The sequence below is a fragment of the Myzus persicae genome, unplaced genomic scaffold (assembly GCF_001856785.1).
Source record: "Myzus persicae strain clone G006 unplaced genomic scaffold, MPER_G0061.0, whole genome shotgun sequence".
NCBI lineage: Eukaryota > Metazoa > Arthropoda > Insecta > Hemiptera > Aphididae > Myzus > Myzus persicae.
Window position 1 is genome coordinate 185129 of NW_019101298.1, and position 16012 is coordinate 201140.

Sequence of the window (16012 nt, forward strand, 5' to 3'; positions counted from 1 at the left end):
ACAATTTAGTAAATAATAGGTGTACTACTATGCAGAGATATTAATTCTTTGCATCGTACATTTTTATATTAATAAAATCTCCTAGGACCACGGCCCTAAAAATATTCATAATATAAAAATGTGTTTTATGCGAATTACAATTTTTGTCTACCGTACCTTTGTTATTATATCAGAAAACTTTGTATCAATGAAATTAATATAAAAGTGCTTAAACAGAATTGCTGGTAAACGGTTAATGGGGTTTATTGAAAAACTTTCGGTCGTCCCGAATTTCGATACACAGTAATATAAATCCGTTTAGGAAGAATTGCGTTGACCATAAAGTTAGATTTAAGTTTTCGATGTCCAAATTTGTTTCGTCATTTGGCGAAAATGGAAAAAAAAAGAAGAATAAATGTAATGGTACCTATAACCTTTGATTATTCGTTTGCTGTTGAAAAATATTGAACGAGTTTTTAAAATGTTGGCTTTGTAGTTTTATTAAATCCGCAATAAAAATTCTGAGAACAAGTTGAAAGCACAATAATTTGTATACACTATATACTTGTAAATGAATTTTGGAATTCAAATACTTTAGATTCAAAATAATATTTATTTGATTTATTGTTATATGCAAATAATTGGTATTTCTTTGATAGCAAGGAAAAACATAATAATAATATAATATTAATATTCATTATTCACTGGTATGTCGAAAAACAGATTGCAAGTGTGCGAATCAAAGAGTACCTATATTAACAGGTTAACCAACACGGTGTTTTTCAAGTTATTCAAATCTCATTTTGTGACTCGATTTTGGGTCTCTCTGAAATCGATTTCTAGCGAGATCACAATAATCAGTATTTTCTCGTCAGATTTGAAATTTACAGTGTTGCCACTTTCAGTAGACATCATAAGCTTTAAAAATATCGCTGTTACTTTTTTTATCAATATGATCGGCAGAACCTTAGTAAGAACTGTATTAAGACGTAAACCTATCAAAAAAAATGCTGTAGAGTTATCACTACCGAAAAAGAGTATCATGGTGGTTAACCTGTTTTAGATACGTATACCTAGAAGTGTTCGGTGAGAAACTAAATTTAAATTACTAAATTAAAAATCACTTAAAAACCGACAGTCGACAGAGTCAACCAAGTACCAACATCGATTCTACAATTCTATATCGATATTGAGACTTACGGCTACAACGTCCAAATATTTTTATTATATAGATTCGTAGTGTGCTGCGGAATTACAGCCAACCTCAGAATTCAAATTTACAGCAGCACACTTTTTTCGTGTACGTTAATAATATTATTGAACCTGTGGCCTCCAAGAGAAGAGGATGGGGGTAAGGGTTTTATAAACACTTTTTGTTAGGTAATATACAATAATTAATATTACTAATCTAACTCATAAATCGTTATACACTGATTGTGTAATCAATTAAAAAAATGTATATTGTTTTTGTAACGCCCTACTTTAAAAAATGAAAGAGTTATGTATAAGAAACGTGATATATAAAAAGTTGGGTAATGCGAATTTAATTTATATAAAAATATTTAATCTAAAGACAGTAACGTAATTGAGTTACTTTTCAAAAGTAATTTACCCAACACTGTTAAATGTTTCACATTATATGGTGTTTTTAGCAAGCTTATTGAGCATCACTTGAATATAACCAGGATAATGTCTAGATATAATTATTTCGATTACTTCTGTTTCGACAACTCTCGGTGAATCCAAATGTCGTACATTTCGTATACATTTCCCGAAATATGTTCTAGTTGCACGGAACTGGCTACATTTGTTTTTAATTTGATATTTCATGACCAGTTATTAGTTCAACTAGAGTTAATTTGTTTTCTTTTGTACTTGTTTATTGGTGAAATACTTATCCATCCAAGATATGTTTTTTAATTACCATCTTTGTATTAGATTTTAATTTATCATGTCTGGTGAATTATCTTTCATTTTATATACTTTTGTTGATAGTTGCTCTAATCTGATCATAATATGTTGTACCCATGGTTGTATTCTGTGGTCCTGATTTGGCCCTTGAAATTATCTGTTGGTTTGTTTTTTCTTTGGCACTGAAAAAAAAACAAAGTTTTGGATTGTGTTATCATATAGGTAGTATTGTACAATATAGGTAGTTATATATATAATAGTTTAAAGTTTAAACCTATGACGGGTTAAAATGTGTACAAAGTAAAAAAACTGAAGCTAGTGAAATTTCAAAAAAACCAATTTTAACTAGATCGTGTAAATATATACGGGTACCAAAAACCGTATTTCATTTAAATTTTAAATTATTAAAAAATTAAAGGGTTTGAAAAATAGTTTCTATAACATCATGTTTAAAATTTAAAAATATGTATATATTTAGATAATATATTATGACATTCGTGTACGGTATTAAAATTCCCAATAAAACTGTTGTAATAAAAATTACGTTTTATTATTTTCCAGGTTTCCACGTTGATGGACTAATTAAAATCCCGATAGTCTGTGATGACAGGTTGGTCATCAGATCGTAGTCTATAATGCAGATTCCATGTTGGAGTGCGGCTATATGCCACTGACGAGAAAAGTATTAGCTCAAATATGGATGCATTGATTTGGGTGTTGGTGGGCGCAGTGGTATTTACGGAGTGTGTGACATCCACTGCAGTGCCTGGCGTGGTGCGGTTTGCGGTCATAGCTCCGTTGAAGGCATCCAAGAACGAAGAGACGTTGGGTGCCATTTTGCCATCTGTTGACTTGGCGGCACAAGCAATCGCTCAACCCAAAGGATCGTTGCCAGGATGGAAGATATTAATCGAAAACAGGAATGGAAACTGTTCATCTACCGAAGGACCACTGGCAGCATTTGATTTACACACTAACAGTGGTAAGTGAATTTTTTATCAATATTATTCAGTTATTAATTATTAATTTTAATCCACTTACTTGCTCTCGTCTCTAATGTAGGTATACTATTAATTTAATTATTATGAAGTACATGTTTAAAAACAACAAGTTAAGATATTAGATAGTCATATATAATTACAAAAAAACATATTCTTACGTGTATGTTTTTAACGGTTTTTAACCATTTAAAAATAAATGAATGGATAGATACCTATACCCGGTGGGAAGGGTACATAAACAAAGTATTAATAAATAATACAATGGTGTCAACTAATAAGAGAAAGAAACCAATATATTAGTGATAAAGTCAACGTTCTAAAATATAAATGTATAAACAATTAAAAAAAAAATACGCGGCTGGCACTTATGGCCTTATGGGTTTTTAATTCCCAAAGAGAATATTTTGAAATAATTGATGGATACCAATTCTTGGTAATAGTTAAATCACTAAAATGTACAGCCATCGATTTTTAAATTTTTATATCTGCTTCATTAAAGAGGTTTCTAAGTAATTTACTTATCCATTTTCGTCTAATTACGTTTGAAAAAAATCAATTTTGTTATTATACCTACATCCCATTGCAGTAACATTCAAATTATAAATACATAATACAAATAAGTAAAGTTTTGTCATATGTGAATTATTTATTAATTAATCAGCGAAATCTGCTTATAAACAATTAGGTAGGTACAAGTTTGAAACATAAAGTATTTTACTAAAAGAAACTTTTAGTATTGTACTTTAAATAATTTATACTGTTTGCAGTATAATATTAATATTATATTGGAGTGACTATAAAATATTTCTGGAATTTCAAAAAAAAAAAAAAACATTTTGATTTTATAAATTATTAAATTAATACACTGTACTTAGTTTGGTTGTTTCTGGTCGACTGACAGGGTTCAAAATGCATTAAGTTTTTGGCTGTGCATGCGGAAAAAATAAACTTTTTCGTTGTTTAACTAAACCTCGATCATCAATCTTGTCGAAAAATATTTTTTTGTTTTATTTAATGTACTCATTGATTTTCTACTATATTTTTTTATTTTTGAACAATTATAATACATTTTGTGCTTAAAAAAAAAAAATAATAATAATAATAAATTAATGATTGTCTGGCAAGTGTTGTAGACACATATATATATATTCACTAAAACATAATTATTTGTAAAAAACACAAAACTATTCATTGCATCTCCAAAACGCTATTTTATTTTAAACTTTTTGCTTGATTTATCAACAATTTTCTTGATGCATTCACTAATTTGAATTAAATGTGAACTATTCTACGTCATATAATAAATCTAATACGTAGAAGTTTTTTTTCATGTTGAAATCAAAAATAAGTTGTAATATTGTGAGAGTTGCATTTTGAAATGGTTTATCAATTTTATTTTTTTTTAAAGCAGGAACCAAAGTTTATAATTTTTTCGAATCACTTATAAAAAATTATTCATATCATCAAAATTATAAATATTATTTGATTTGGAAGAAATCCATTAATTATTAGATCATATACATCCCCGAACTTACATTCCCGAGTCTGTTTATAATTTTTAGTTGTATTGTATATGTATATCATGATAATTTGTCTATTAGTTTATTATATTATGATTATCTAACTATAATATTATTATATAGACATTATTATAATATTATGATTTAAATTGTATCCATACCGTGTGTAAAATTTGTAGATAAAATAACCTTTTTAGCGAAGTTTTTTTTGTTTTTTAAACCTATATTGTTGTCATAAAATTCTATTTATAAACTTACTTTAAATGTTCAAAAGTTAAAATCCAGCCTTTGTGGCTAAGCCTATTTTTAGATTTTTAGTACCTAATGCCGACAAGTGAGCGTGACTGTGTGAGAATTGTGTTCATATTGAGTTAATTATCAAACATTTTAATTCCCTTTGACATAATGAAGTGACAGTTTAAGCTAATTAATCTATGGAATTTTATCAACTTATAACTTTTAACATCAATATTTTGTGATGATATCTTGGTGTGAATTTTCACCGTCAAACGTAGAATAATAAAACTATCGTTCTAAAATATAATTCCTTATCCTGAATATATGGTTTTTTTTGCGTTATCATTATTTCAATATTTTATACTTTAAAAACTCGTACTGTTTAATTACAGGTACCTAATCTCAACGATAATTCATCAGAGTGAGATTTTGGAATCATATTATAATATAATACCTTTAATTAATAATCAACTCGGAGATTTCTCACGGATTTCTGTGTTCGTTATCTTAGTAAAGTTATACTATGGTTTAAATCACTAGTGTTTAATTTAATGACAACAACTCTATAAGCTGAGCAAATTATTATTTTAAGTAGGTTTTTCTATAGAAGTATTTTTTTTTAAACGCCCATAGTAATTATTTAGTTTTTAATGAAAGTTATAAAATCTATTTTTAAGAAAACCAAGAGAGTCGCTTTGCTGTATAGTAGGTTCTAGATGTACTTAATTATTTAATTGGTCACTGAAAATATGCACTACATTTTAATTAAATGATGAATTATTGCATATGAAAAACGATTTTGAGTCCAGATGGTCTATATTATTAAGGATATATTATAATTAATTTATAGAGCTAGGTATTAGATAAACTAGGTAAGTACTTAAAAAAACATTTGATTGCCGCAAAATGAAAAAAAAAACCTTTAAAAACCAATATAATATTAGACATAAAAATACAAATAAGCACCCATCATTGATACTCAATGTATTCATTGCTCCATCCAAAATCTAAAAAATAAAATAGTAACTCCCTATTATCGTTGAGTTAATTAATTTTTAAGGCCACAGTAGGAAGGATGAATATTTTAGAGATTTAATAAAATTGTTTCACAATCCCTAATTTTGATAACAAGATATACCTTTCAAATAACACAAACAACGTCCTTTAGCTTAATTAGGAAGGACCCGGTCATGTTTTGAGTTTCTACATTTCTAATCATAACAATGGATGACAGAGTTTTAGGTTAAATGTACTTTATTTTTACCATTGGGAATTAAGAAGACCGAACTTTTCATTCTTAAAGCTTATTCGGCAATAAACTAATATATATATATATATATATATTATTGGGTTCGTTCCATATAGTTCCATGTTTGTACGATTGTTTGGCAACAATGAGTGATTACTTTTTTAGAGTGGGATATTGTTAATTTAATTTCATATTATAATCATCCGAGACCACATTTTACATAAATTTGTCACTTAGTTGATTATTTAAATACTGTGTCACAGGCAGATCACCATGTTTTAATATTAAATTTAAGAAAATAATAACTGTTATTACTTTATTACATGATTTAGATGTACCCATATAATATAATTATTTATTTTCAATAAATAAAAGTACAATATTGTCTTGAAATTTCTTCAGTATTCTTTTTAAACAACTCTTGATGAAATGTAAATCATAATGCAAGAAAATAAGTCTTTAATTTTTTTTTTTTTTTTGGTGTCTATTTTCAAATTTTAAAAATGCTTCAATTATCAATTTCGAGGTTGGTTTCTGGTGGAAATTGGGATCTTTATGAAAAAAAAACTCTAAGAGATTATCAAAAAATTAGGAAAACCTATATTTAGGTGGTATATCTCAACGGCGATTGGGCCAAAATTATATTATTATTAACTGACAATTATTTTGTTTGTATTAAGAATGTTCAAATAATCATATTCCTGGTAAATAAATTGTAGTTACTATAATAATTTAAAGTTATGACGATATTCGTCAATACGAGTGTCTTAAATTCATACTTGGACAACATTTGATATTCAAACGCATAACAAGGATTTATCTTAACTTTTTTTTCTTAGAAACTTTCCACTTAAATTTATATATTTAATCAATTATTGTCTATTGATATTCAAATGAAAAATAATAATTTTATTCATTTGGTTGTAATTCAAAAAATATTATTCGAAGGGACTAGAAACTTTTTACCATAATGACGTTTATTATTATTTAGTATTTACTATACACTACACGCAAATAAATTCCTAAATATTTAGATAAAATTGAATCTATTTTATTACAAACCTCTTTACACTCTTCTAATGGTAAGTCTTAACCTATTGACTTGTAAGTAACAAATTATCATTGACTTAATATTAGACACATCCATTACAGTTATCTACTCAATGAAAAAGTACTCTTGACACTTCCTATACAGCACAGCCAAAGCGCCTTTCTAGATTTTTTTCTACATATACAATGATACATATAAAATAGTTAACTTGGAAGTTGGAATAAATACAATTATCTTTGTGATAGTTATTACATTTAAAAACACCTGATATTAATGTGTTTCATATTATTTTACATTGTTTTTTTCGAAAGGACTATGAAAGTTGATTTAGTTTACTATAAATGTATATTTCCTTGACGATTTTCTTTTCTCTGATATTACGTTCCTAGCTACAAACTATTTTGATACCTATTATAATATAGTTATGTACGTAACTTAAACAAAATACAACTAAATTGTAGTTGTTCATGCTAATTATATTTTTCTTTAACTCTAAGTTTTATTAATATTCACTTCCTTCGTGTTCGTTATAATTTAAGTATATTTTCTAACTTTAAACCGTTTTAAAATTATAAGGCATTATGTAACTATAGTAACTTAATAACAACAACATGAACAACTATTTATTTATGTTGATCTTATATAATAATTCTTATTTTTAGTTAATATACGAATTTAAGTATACAACCAAACATTGGTTAACCACTTATACAACTTGTCTAGTATTTTTTTTAAAACTATTGTATGAAGCGCATAATATACATAAATACATAATATACACCTTACTAACAGCAAACCGGTAATAGTATAACAACAAATTAATAACTTTAAAAATATTAATTGTTTTGTAAAATAATTTTGTTAAATAATTACCATGGCAACCAATATTTGAGTTATTTTCTGAATTTTAAGATGGATATTGAAAGAGGCTTCAAAACTAAGATGAAGAGTGCATGTTGTAAATAAATAAAAGTAGATATCGAAAAAATCAAGAAAAAAATCAGAGAGCTGCTTAAACGAATATGCGAGGAGTATCAATAAATTAAAGAAAAAAAAGAGAAATAATAAACAGGAGTCTGAATATTTAGATGTCGGTGATATGACAAAAAAATGTCAATATAGTAATATTTAGTACTTTTAAAATGAAAAGGAGAGATCTGCAAACACTTGATGTCGTCTCGAAAATGTTAAACTCTCTGAACACGATGTGTGTAACCACAAGGTATTGAAAGATTTTTTGTACGAAGATGGTGAAATGAATAAAAATTTTAGAGAAAAATCGGAGTTTATATAATAATTTATTCAAACAAGCTTCTTTTAATGCCAAGAATTCTGATATAGACTCGGGTGGTGCAGATATTTCATCAATGAGAATGTTAGTTAAGTGAAAATTAAGATTACACAGTACTTACTTATAGCATTTGTAAAACCAACATTTTATAAATGCTGATAAATGGTAATAATAAATAATTTTTGTTTAATTTTTCATCCAGATTTTTAAATTGGAGTTATACGCTTACAGCTTGCAGAAAAAAAAGAATGAAAGGGTATCGATGAGCAAAACGAGTATAAGGTCCCATAGGAAAATACATAAAACAATTTATTTTAATGTTATTGAGTTGAACAAACTGATGTTCGGTGCCCTATAGTAATCCAAAATGTTAACTTGTGATATTAGTCTAAATAACGACAATCAAGAAACTTTCTAAGCCCATCCAAAGTATATTAAAAACTTGGAGGGGTCATAAACATAGAATAAATGTACTGGAACAATACTGTTTTTCATGAACCATTCTCATTTTGTCATTATGTTTATTGATTAATAGGTGTTTTATGACAAGAATCTTATAGAAGTTTAATTTTTTTAGTTTTCGTTGGCATAAGTAGGTACATTAATCCGTCTTGAATTCGTTAATGGCTTTCAAATAAGAATAGGTCTGACTTTCCAGGCGCACTCGATTCGAAATTAACCAATATTGTAACTTAAATTATTATACATTTAAAATTATAATTAATTGCTTTTAAACACATTATGAGGCAATTTGGATTTTGTATTGTAATGGTGAAGTTCGTTTGTTTCTACAGTGTTTAGTGGTATGAATGTATGATGAAAAGTTTTTACATTTATTAATCATATTCACAAGTACGATATAAATAATAAAATCAATTTGCCTAAAAATTATAAATAAGTATAACAACAAAATATTTTCTGAGTATAAATATGGACTATTTTAAATTTTAATACGATCTATTTAAACTCTAAAGTAGATACGTATAATGTACATCGAATTTCCAATTAAATTAAAATGAATAACTATATACATATTATATTAAACTAGTTTTATATATTATACATTTTTAATTAAGAAATGTAATTAATAAAATTCAACATTAATAATTAGTAGGATGAAAATTTTATTACGATGTTAAGTTCAACATTTATATTACACAGATAATAAATAGGGTTAATATTAATTTAAACAAAACATAATCGTAGAGAAGTCATAATATTAAATCATATATTAAAAGGTTCAAAACACTCAAAATAATTTAAATTAAATTAAATCATGTGGTTGTTTACTTATCAAAATATCATTGTACAGATATTAAAAAACTTGAATTAGGGTAAAAATATGATTGTGATGAATTTATGCATAGGTACTTTATAATGTGTCAACTATAAATAGTTGTAAAGTAGATGATTTTTTAAAATTGTATTTTAATTAAGTTTGATAATTTTATACGAAACAATTGGGTTAAAATATTAATTCAGTTACTGTTATGCCACCTGCCGGCAAACTTAAGGATACAAATACTATTATGTGGTTGTAGCAGGGCCTGTGAACAGTCAAAATGCATTCTCCTTCTTCCCCCCTCACCCAAAAAGCTGAGCATGACACTGTAAAATGGTGATTTCACTCAGAGTTATATATAATATAATATTGAATTATTATTATTAATAACCTCGAATGAACCTATAACAATTATCTAAATAAAATCTGAATTAGTTTGTAGGATATGTCTCAAATTAATAATTTCAGTTTGTTCTCAATTAGTAACATAATTATGACCATATTTAAAAATATTTATATACTAAAAGAAATGACCCACAGCTCAATCTAATCTCAAATATTATTTTTATTTTCTAAGACCAATGTATTTGAACTAAAATGTATTATATTTAAAAAAAATATCATATTAAGTATATTTTCTAAAAAAAATTGTCAATATTGAATACAATTCCATATAATAGTTACAGTGGGATATTGCAATGTGTTATGCTAATTTTAAGATTTTCCGAAAGGATTTGAATATTTGTATTTAAAAATACATATTGTATGAGGTACATCTAACATTATAGCATGAATTATAATTTATATACGATTTGTGTGACGGCAAGATGTATGTTCCCGTTATTGGGTATTGAATGTGTATCAAATTCTATACGTAATAACATATTTTTAATATAAGTTGCACGGTTAAGCTTTGATTGATTTTTGTTTCAATAGCTTTTTACCTATAGGCACACGTGATATTTTATTTAATGTAAAAAAGTTCTAGTAAATATTGATTCGTAACAGCATGTGAGAAGTACATTGACAACTAACATAACATACAACTTTTATGAAATCATAAAGTGTAAAATAAAAAAAATTCGAATAAGACCTTAAAAATGAATATCAAGAATCGTTTTGTTTAGAATATTTTTGGAATTGACTACAGTTTAAGAAACATGCTGTTTACTGTCTATTTATCTTGCATGTATAATATAAGTTGAAATAATAACATACTAAGAAAATTCCAGATAATAAAAATATGTAACTATTTTCGTGTTATTTTCTAAATAAAATTTAAAAAAAAACTAATTCCAAAATATCTCACAAAAATATACTTATAATGTAGGATAATAAAAATTAATCTACACATTACACAATTCGTGTAATAGTGAAAGTAAATTGTATGTTCAAGTATAGTTAGTAAAATGGGGGCGAGGTACGTATAATTTGTATTATTAAGATATAGGTAAATTTGTTACCTATTTGAAACGTGTTTAAAATTAAATTTTAGTTCCGCTATAAAATATGCACAACACTTATTTTTTTTAATTAAAATATTTCAAAACCAATACGTTCATTTTATTTATTCATAATATGTAATTTAAAAATTAGTAAAAGTATATATTAGGTATATTATTTAAAGGATAGTGTTAACAACATTAAACTTTAAATACTTTTCAATATATATGTTATGTTGGGGATTTCAAGTGTATATATTTTATTAACCTAAGTTAAGTATCGATTGTTTAATGATATCTAATTAATTATAAGACTGGTTAAATATTTTTTATCGAGTTGAAGACATTAGCACTATATAAGTACATGGAGGAACCACTTTACATAATCCTCTTATGTCTTGTTTTGCACAACATGTGTATATCAAAAGTTTTATACCCTATTCAAATGAGGTATCTTACCATCTTTTAATTTAATTAACGCTAGCTTATTAATAATACCTAGTACAATGTTCGTAAATAAACAGGTGTTAAAGTAATTTAAGAATAATTAAAACCAATTATTGTTAGATGTTAGTTGTTTGACTACTCAAAACATGACATTTGGAAATTTCTAACTAATGTTTTGTTTAAACTTTAATATGATTTTTGAGAGTAAATTTGTATAGATTAAATACAAAATCTTAGTAGACCAAATTTAAAAAAATCTATGTATAATTTATATGGATTATTTTTTCCCTAGGAATAAAATCTAATAGATTTACTATCTACTGTTATTTAGTGACTACAACCATGGTTTAGTCCTGGCGTCCTGCAAATATATATAAAACCATTGGGTATTTAAGTCCTTAATCCTGAGTTGCATTGTCTTCATAGTTAATTAAGACAATGCATTTGATAAAATGAATTGGTATAATATATTTCCAAAGTTGTTATTAGTAATTATAGACAAAGAAATATCCACTCTTTATAATAACTGTCAGTCAGTGTGCATAAATATTTTAATTAATTTTCCGTAAACTTAAGATGGTAATGATGAAACGATCGTTGTTCTACGCCTTAGAAAAGGGAATGCAATTTCGATTTGCACTACCTACAGAACTCTTTCATTTACATTTTCTGTAAATTATTAAAACAATAATTACATTTACGATTATACCAAAAACTTTGTGAACTTTTGTGTTCACTTAGGGTAGAAATATGTACACTAACTTCACACCAAAAACTTGTTTGTCTTGTCAGAGCAGTTGAATTATGAGTCGAATTGAAATTATCGTTGTAGAAACTGAAATTTGGTGAAATTTCGATTGATTTTCTTTGATTTTGATTTATAATTATTTTAAATTATAGTTATTTTATTCTGAAGAAATTTATTAAAATTGATTCATAAATGAACAGTATGTATGTATCATAACATCAAACATAAGTTAAGTTTATTATGTGAACATTTAGGTATTTTAATTATTATTTTTTTAATTAGAGCAATGTGTAAGGACGTTTTTAGTGCTGCAACTATAACGTCAGGATATATAGAACATCTTGAATGTTTGAGCAATGTTTTACTAAAAATACACCGGATGACTCTACATATCACAGAATAGGTACCTAGAAATAAGATGTCTGTTGAAATGTATTCAAGACATTATAAGCCTATAGAGCTAGAATCTATCCAAAGAATGACTATGCCTAGGTAAAATACAATATTTTTTTAGCTTTACAACATCTATTCTATATATTTTTATTGTTTCTTCAGAATAATTTTGATCGCATACTTCATTCATTTAGTTTGTAAAACATGGATTCAAACAATATCTATCAATATTTTTTCTGTAACATAAACTTATTACATGAGGTTGACATAAAATATGACAGTTAATGTCAGTAGCTACTACTTATGATTGCAGGGAAGTTATACAGAAAATAATATTTACTTGTAGTGAACGTTTGAAGTTTTATTTATCTGTCAACTGAATTTGATAGAATAATTCAATATATACTTATAAATATGAATGTCTTATAATATCAATTTTATAACTTGCACTATGTAATATTATTGTTCAATATACTTTTCGAAATATATTGAATTTGAATATTGTGAATTTTGAATGCACTCTTTTAGTAGATGTACTAGTATAGTATAATAATATAACAACTCAGTAGGCACTATATGTCATCATATTGACTTTTCACAAACGAAACATTTGTTGATTAATTTAAATATATTTTTCTTGGTTTATTTCAATACCTAAGTCAAAACGTATAAAATGCATCATTTACAAATCCGTTTGTTGTTTTTTTCACAGAAAATAATTTATATTTATGCAGTTTTTGTTTATTAATAAGGTTTACCTGCGTATTGCATGTTTATAGATGTTTCTATACAATATATAGATTATATTATTCTATACCATTGTATAGAGTAATATCATTTTTAATAATTTTAATTAAAATATTTTTACTGCAGACAATTTACTAAATGATTTTTTTTTTACTATGATATTAATATTGAAAAGAATTTAACAAACTTTCACAGTAGGAGAACATATTATTATACTGGAATATTTATTATTTATTCTTCACATTTTATATTTTAACATAGACATGTTTTTGGACTGGATACAACTTTTTTTTCTGACCATAACCAATTTCGCTTAACCGACTTTTATCGCCATAGAAACGCAAATCAACAATAAAAACAAATTATTTATGATTCATCAATTTTCCTAGAAAAGGAAAGAATCGAGTATCATGATCTTTAGCTGTATAACCTGACTTTATTTTCGATTACAATTAACATAATTACTTTAAAAGCAACACATATTTGGTGTACCTAGAGGCTGGAAAATTATAATATTTTTTTTTGTTTTGTTTCTGAAGTTTACTATTTCAGTGTTTGGGTTTATACTTAATTTAAGTATTTAAATATTAAAGTGATATTTAAGTATTTTTAAAAATATAATTTAATAACCGATGGGTAAATACGTTAAATATAAAATTAATCAAACTTAGTTAATAAACTAATATATTTGACAGACACAAACAGACGTATGTATTTAACTGAACAGTATACTTATCGAAACTGTAAAGTACCCATACCTACTTTGTTTGATGTAAACCATTGGTTTGGTAGTAAGCGTTGAATACAGACGATTGTTAATCAAGTGGCAACATTATTATTACGAATTTCTTGGTACAAATTGCTTGTGTAATTTTCATTGGTTATAGGTAATAGGTAAGGTGGTTTGTGGTTAAGTTAAAAGTTGATTGTATATTTTTGAAATTATTATACAAAAATGGAGGGCATACAATAATTAGGTGTTACGTGCCTTCTGCTTTTCATTGGAGTGTACATGACGGCGGTTAAGTAACCGCATCAAAACAAAGTGTTAAATTAAGTTCCATAATAAATGCTTCATTTTCACTTTCACTATGTGAATTAAAAACTAAGTTTAAATATCTAATTGATTGGATCGTTTGTTTTGTTTCTGATTTGTTTTTATGTTATTATTTTTCAACATCATCATGCTACACATTTTTGTTTTTAGAAGTTATAAGAGTATTATGGTTTTTTTAAACAATTTATCCATACTCTCAAACCGATTGTTTAATAACTTTTTTTAACACCGATGACTCAGTTGTACGAATTAATTTTAAACTTTTTTGACATTTCAGTTACTTATACTAGGTACCTATTAATTTCAGTAGATTATCACATAAATAATTTATTATTGAGATGTTATATTAAAAATTTCTACAAGTTTGTTATCGTAGGCAGATGGAATGTTAACTAAAAACAGTTATGTGGAGTCATTATATTTTTGGGTATTAAAAGTTATTGCATTAAGTATGTATATTTAAATTTGTACATTAATTTACTTAGTTAATGTTTGCTAAATTTGTTGGTGGAGTTTAGCTTTGTTGATGATATTATTTATTTGTTTTCTGGATGCATAATCAGTAGTGATCATCATATTATTACATATATCCACAATCGTTCGAATATTATGACTGAAATGTCTCCAAACCAACGTTGACTTGTAAAAACCGTGAGCGGTCGATACAATTACAACATAATATAACAGTATGTATATATAGGGTATAGTGGGCGTTCTACTAAAAGGCACTGAGTCACTTTTTCTAAACTTAAAGGTGGGCGAGCTAAAGCAAAATTACATTTACGCGCTTTCTTACTTTCTTATAAACGCATAACTTTGTTTTGTGGGTATAATTTTTTTCGTTTAACCGACGTAATGTTACAGAAATCGATTCGTTTCATAGACAATGTCACGCATTGGCAAGAAAATCAATTTTGAAGAAAAAAACCCATTCCCTGAATCGGAGCTAAATATACCACCGCGATTAAATATTATGTCATCCCAACCAGATTAAGTACAAAATTCAATGAAAACACAAAATGTATAATATAATTTGGAGCCTTGTTCGAGTAGTATAGTAATCAATTTTCTTTATGATAATTTATTTAATAAATAAGCACTAAAATTATTTTATGTATTAATTAAATAGAAAAGTTTAATTTTAGCTGGTTAGCTAATAATATGAGTGCTGATTACATTATCACATCATGACAGTGGTTCTATCGAAGTAGTTTACTGTGATTACGGTGCGGCCTCCCTAATAGCGCTAATCCGACACTAGATCATAATTTATTTTAGATATGATAGCGATAAAAATAATAATAATTATAGGTATGTGGATACTTGGCGTCGGTTACACGCGCGTTTATTGCAACCATAGACCTTATACTAGTATACTTAGTTTGCAACACACTACATATTATAGGTAAAGGTGCCTTTACACTGTATCGTGTCGTCCATAACTCTTATCGTGTCGTCCATTTCCAATTTCGTTCTTGGTAGAACGGTATATATTAGGTTAACGAATGTAACCGCGTATCATGTTGGCATGGTTTTGATAACAATTATATTATATTAATAGATAGGTTTATAAAATTATTTATTATTAACAGGAGGATTGAACCACGACTGTTACTGCAAGATGACAAGTTGAATTTTTTTCAACTTTCTGGTAACG

General features: G+C 26.4%; 1 protein-coding gene across 1 annotated transcript in view; it reads left to right on the plus strand.

The window, feature by feature from the left end:
- LOC111028584 (atrial natriuretic peptide receptor 1) overlaps positions 1-16012 on the plus strand; it is a 284757-nt gene that overhangs the window by 48406 nt on the left and 220339 nt on the right. The window contains exon 2 of the mRNA XM_022307288.1: positions 2452-2872. Within this exon, the coding sequence (XP_022162980.1) occupies positions 2587-2872 (286 nt within the window). The 5' untranslated portion in view covers positions 2452-2586. The remainder of the gene's footprint in view (positions 1-2451; positions 2873-16012) is intronic.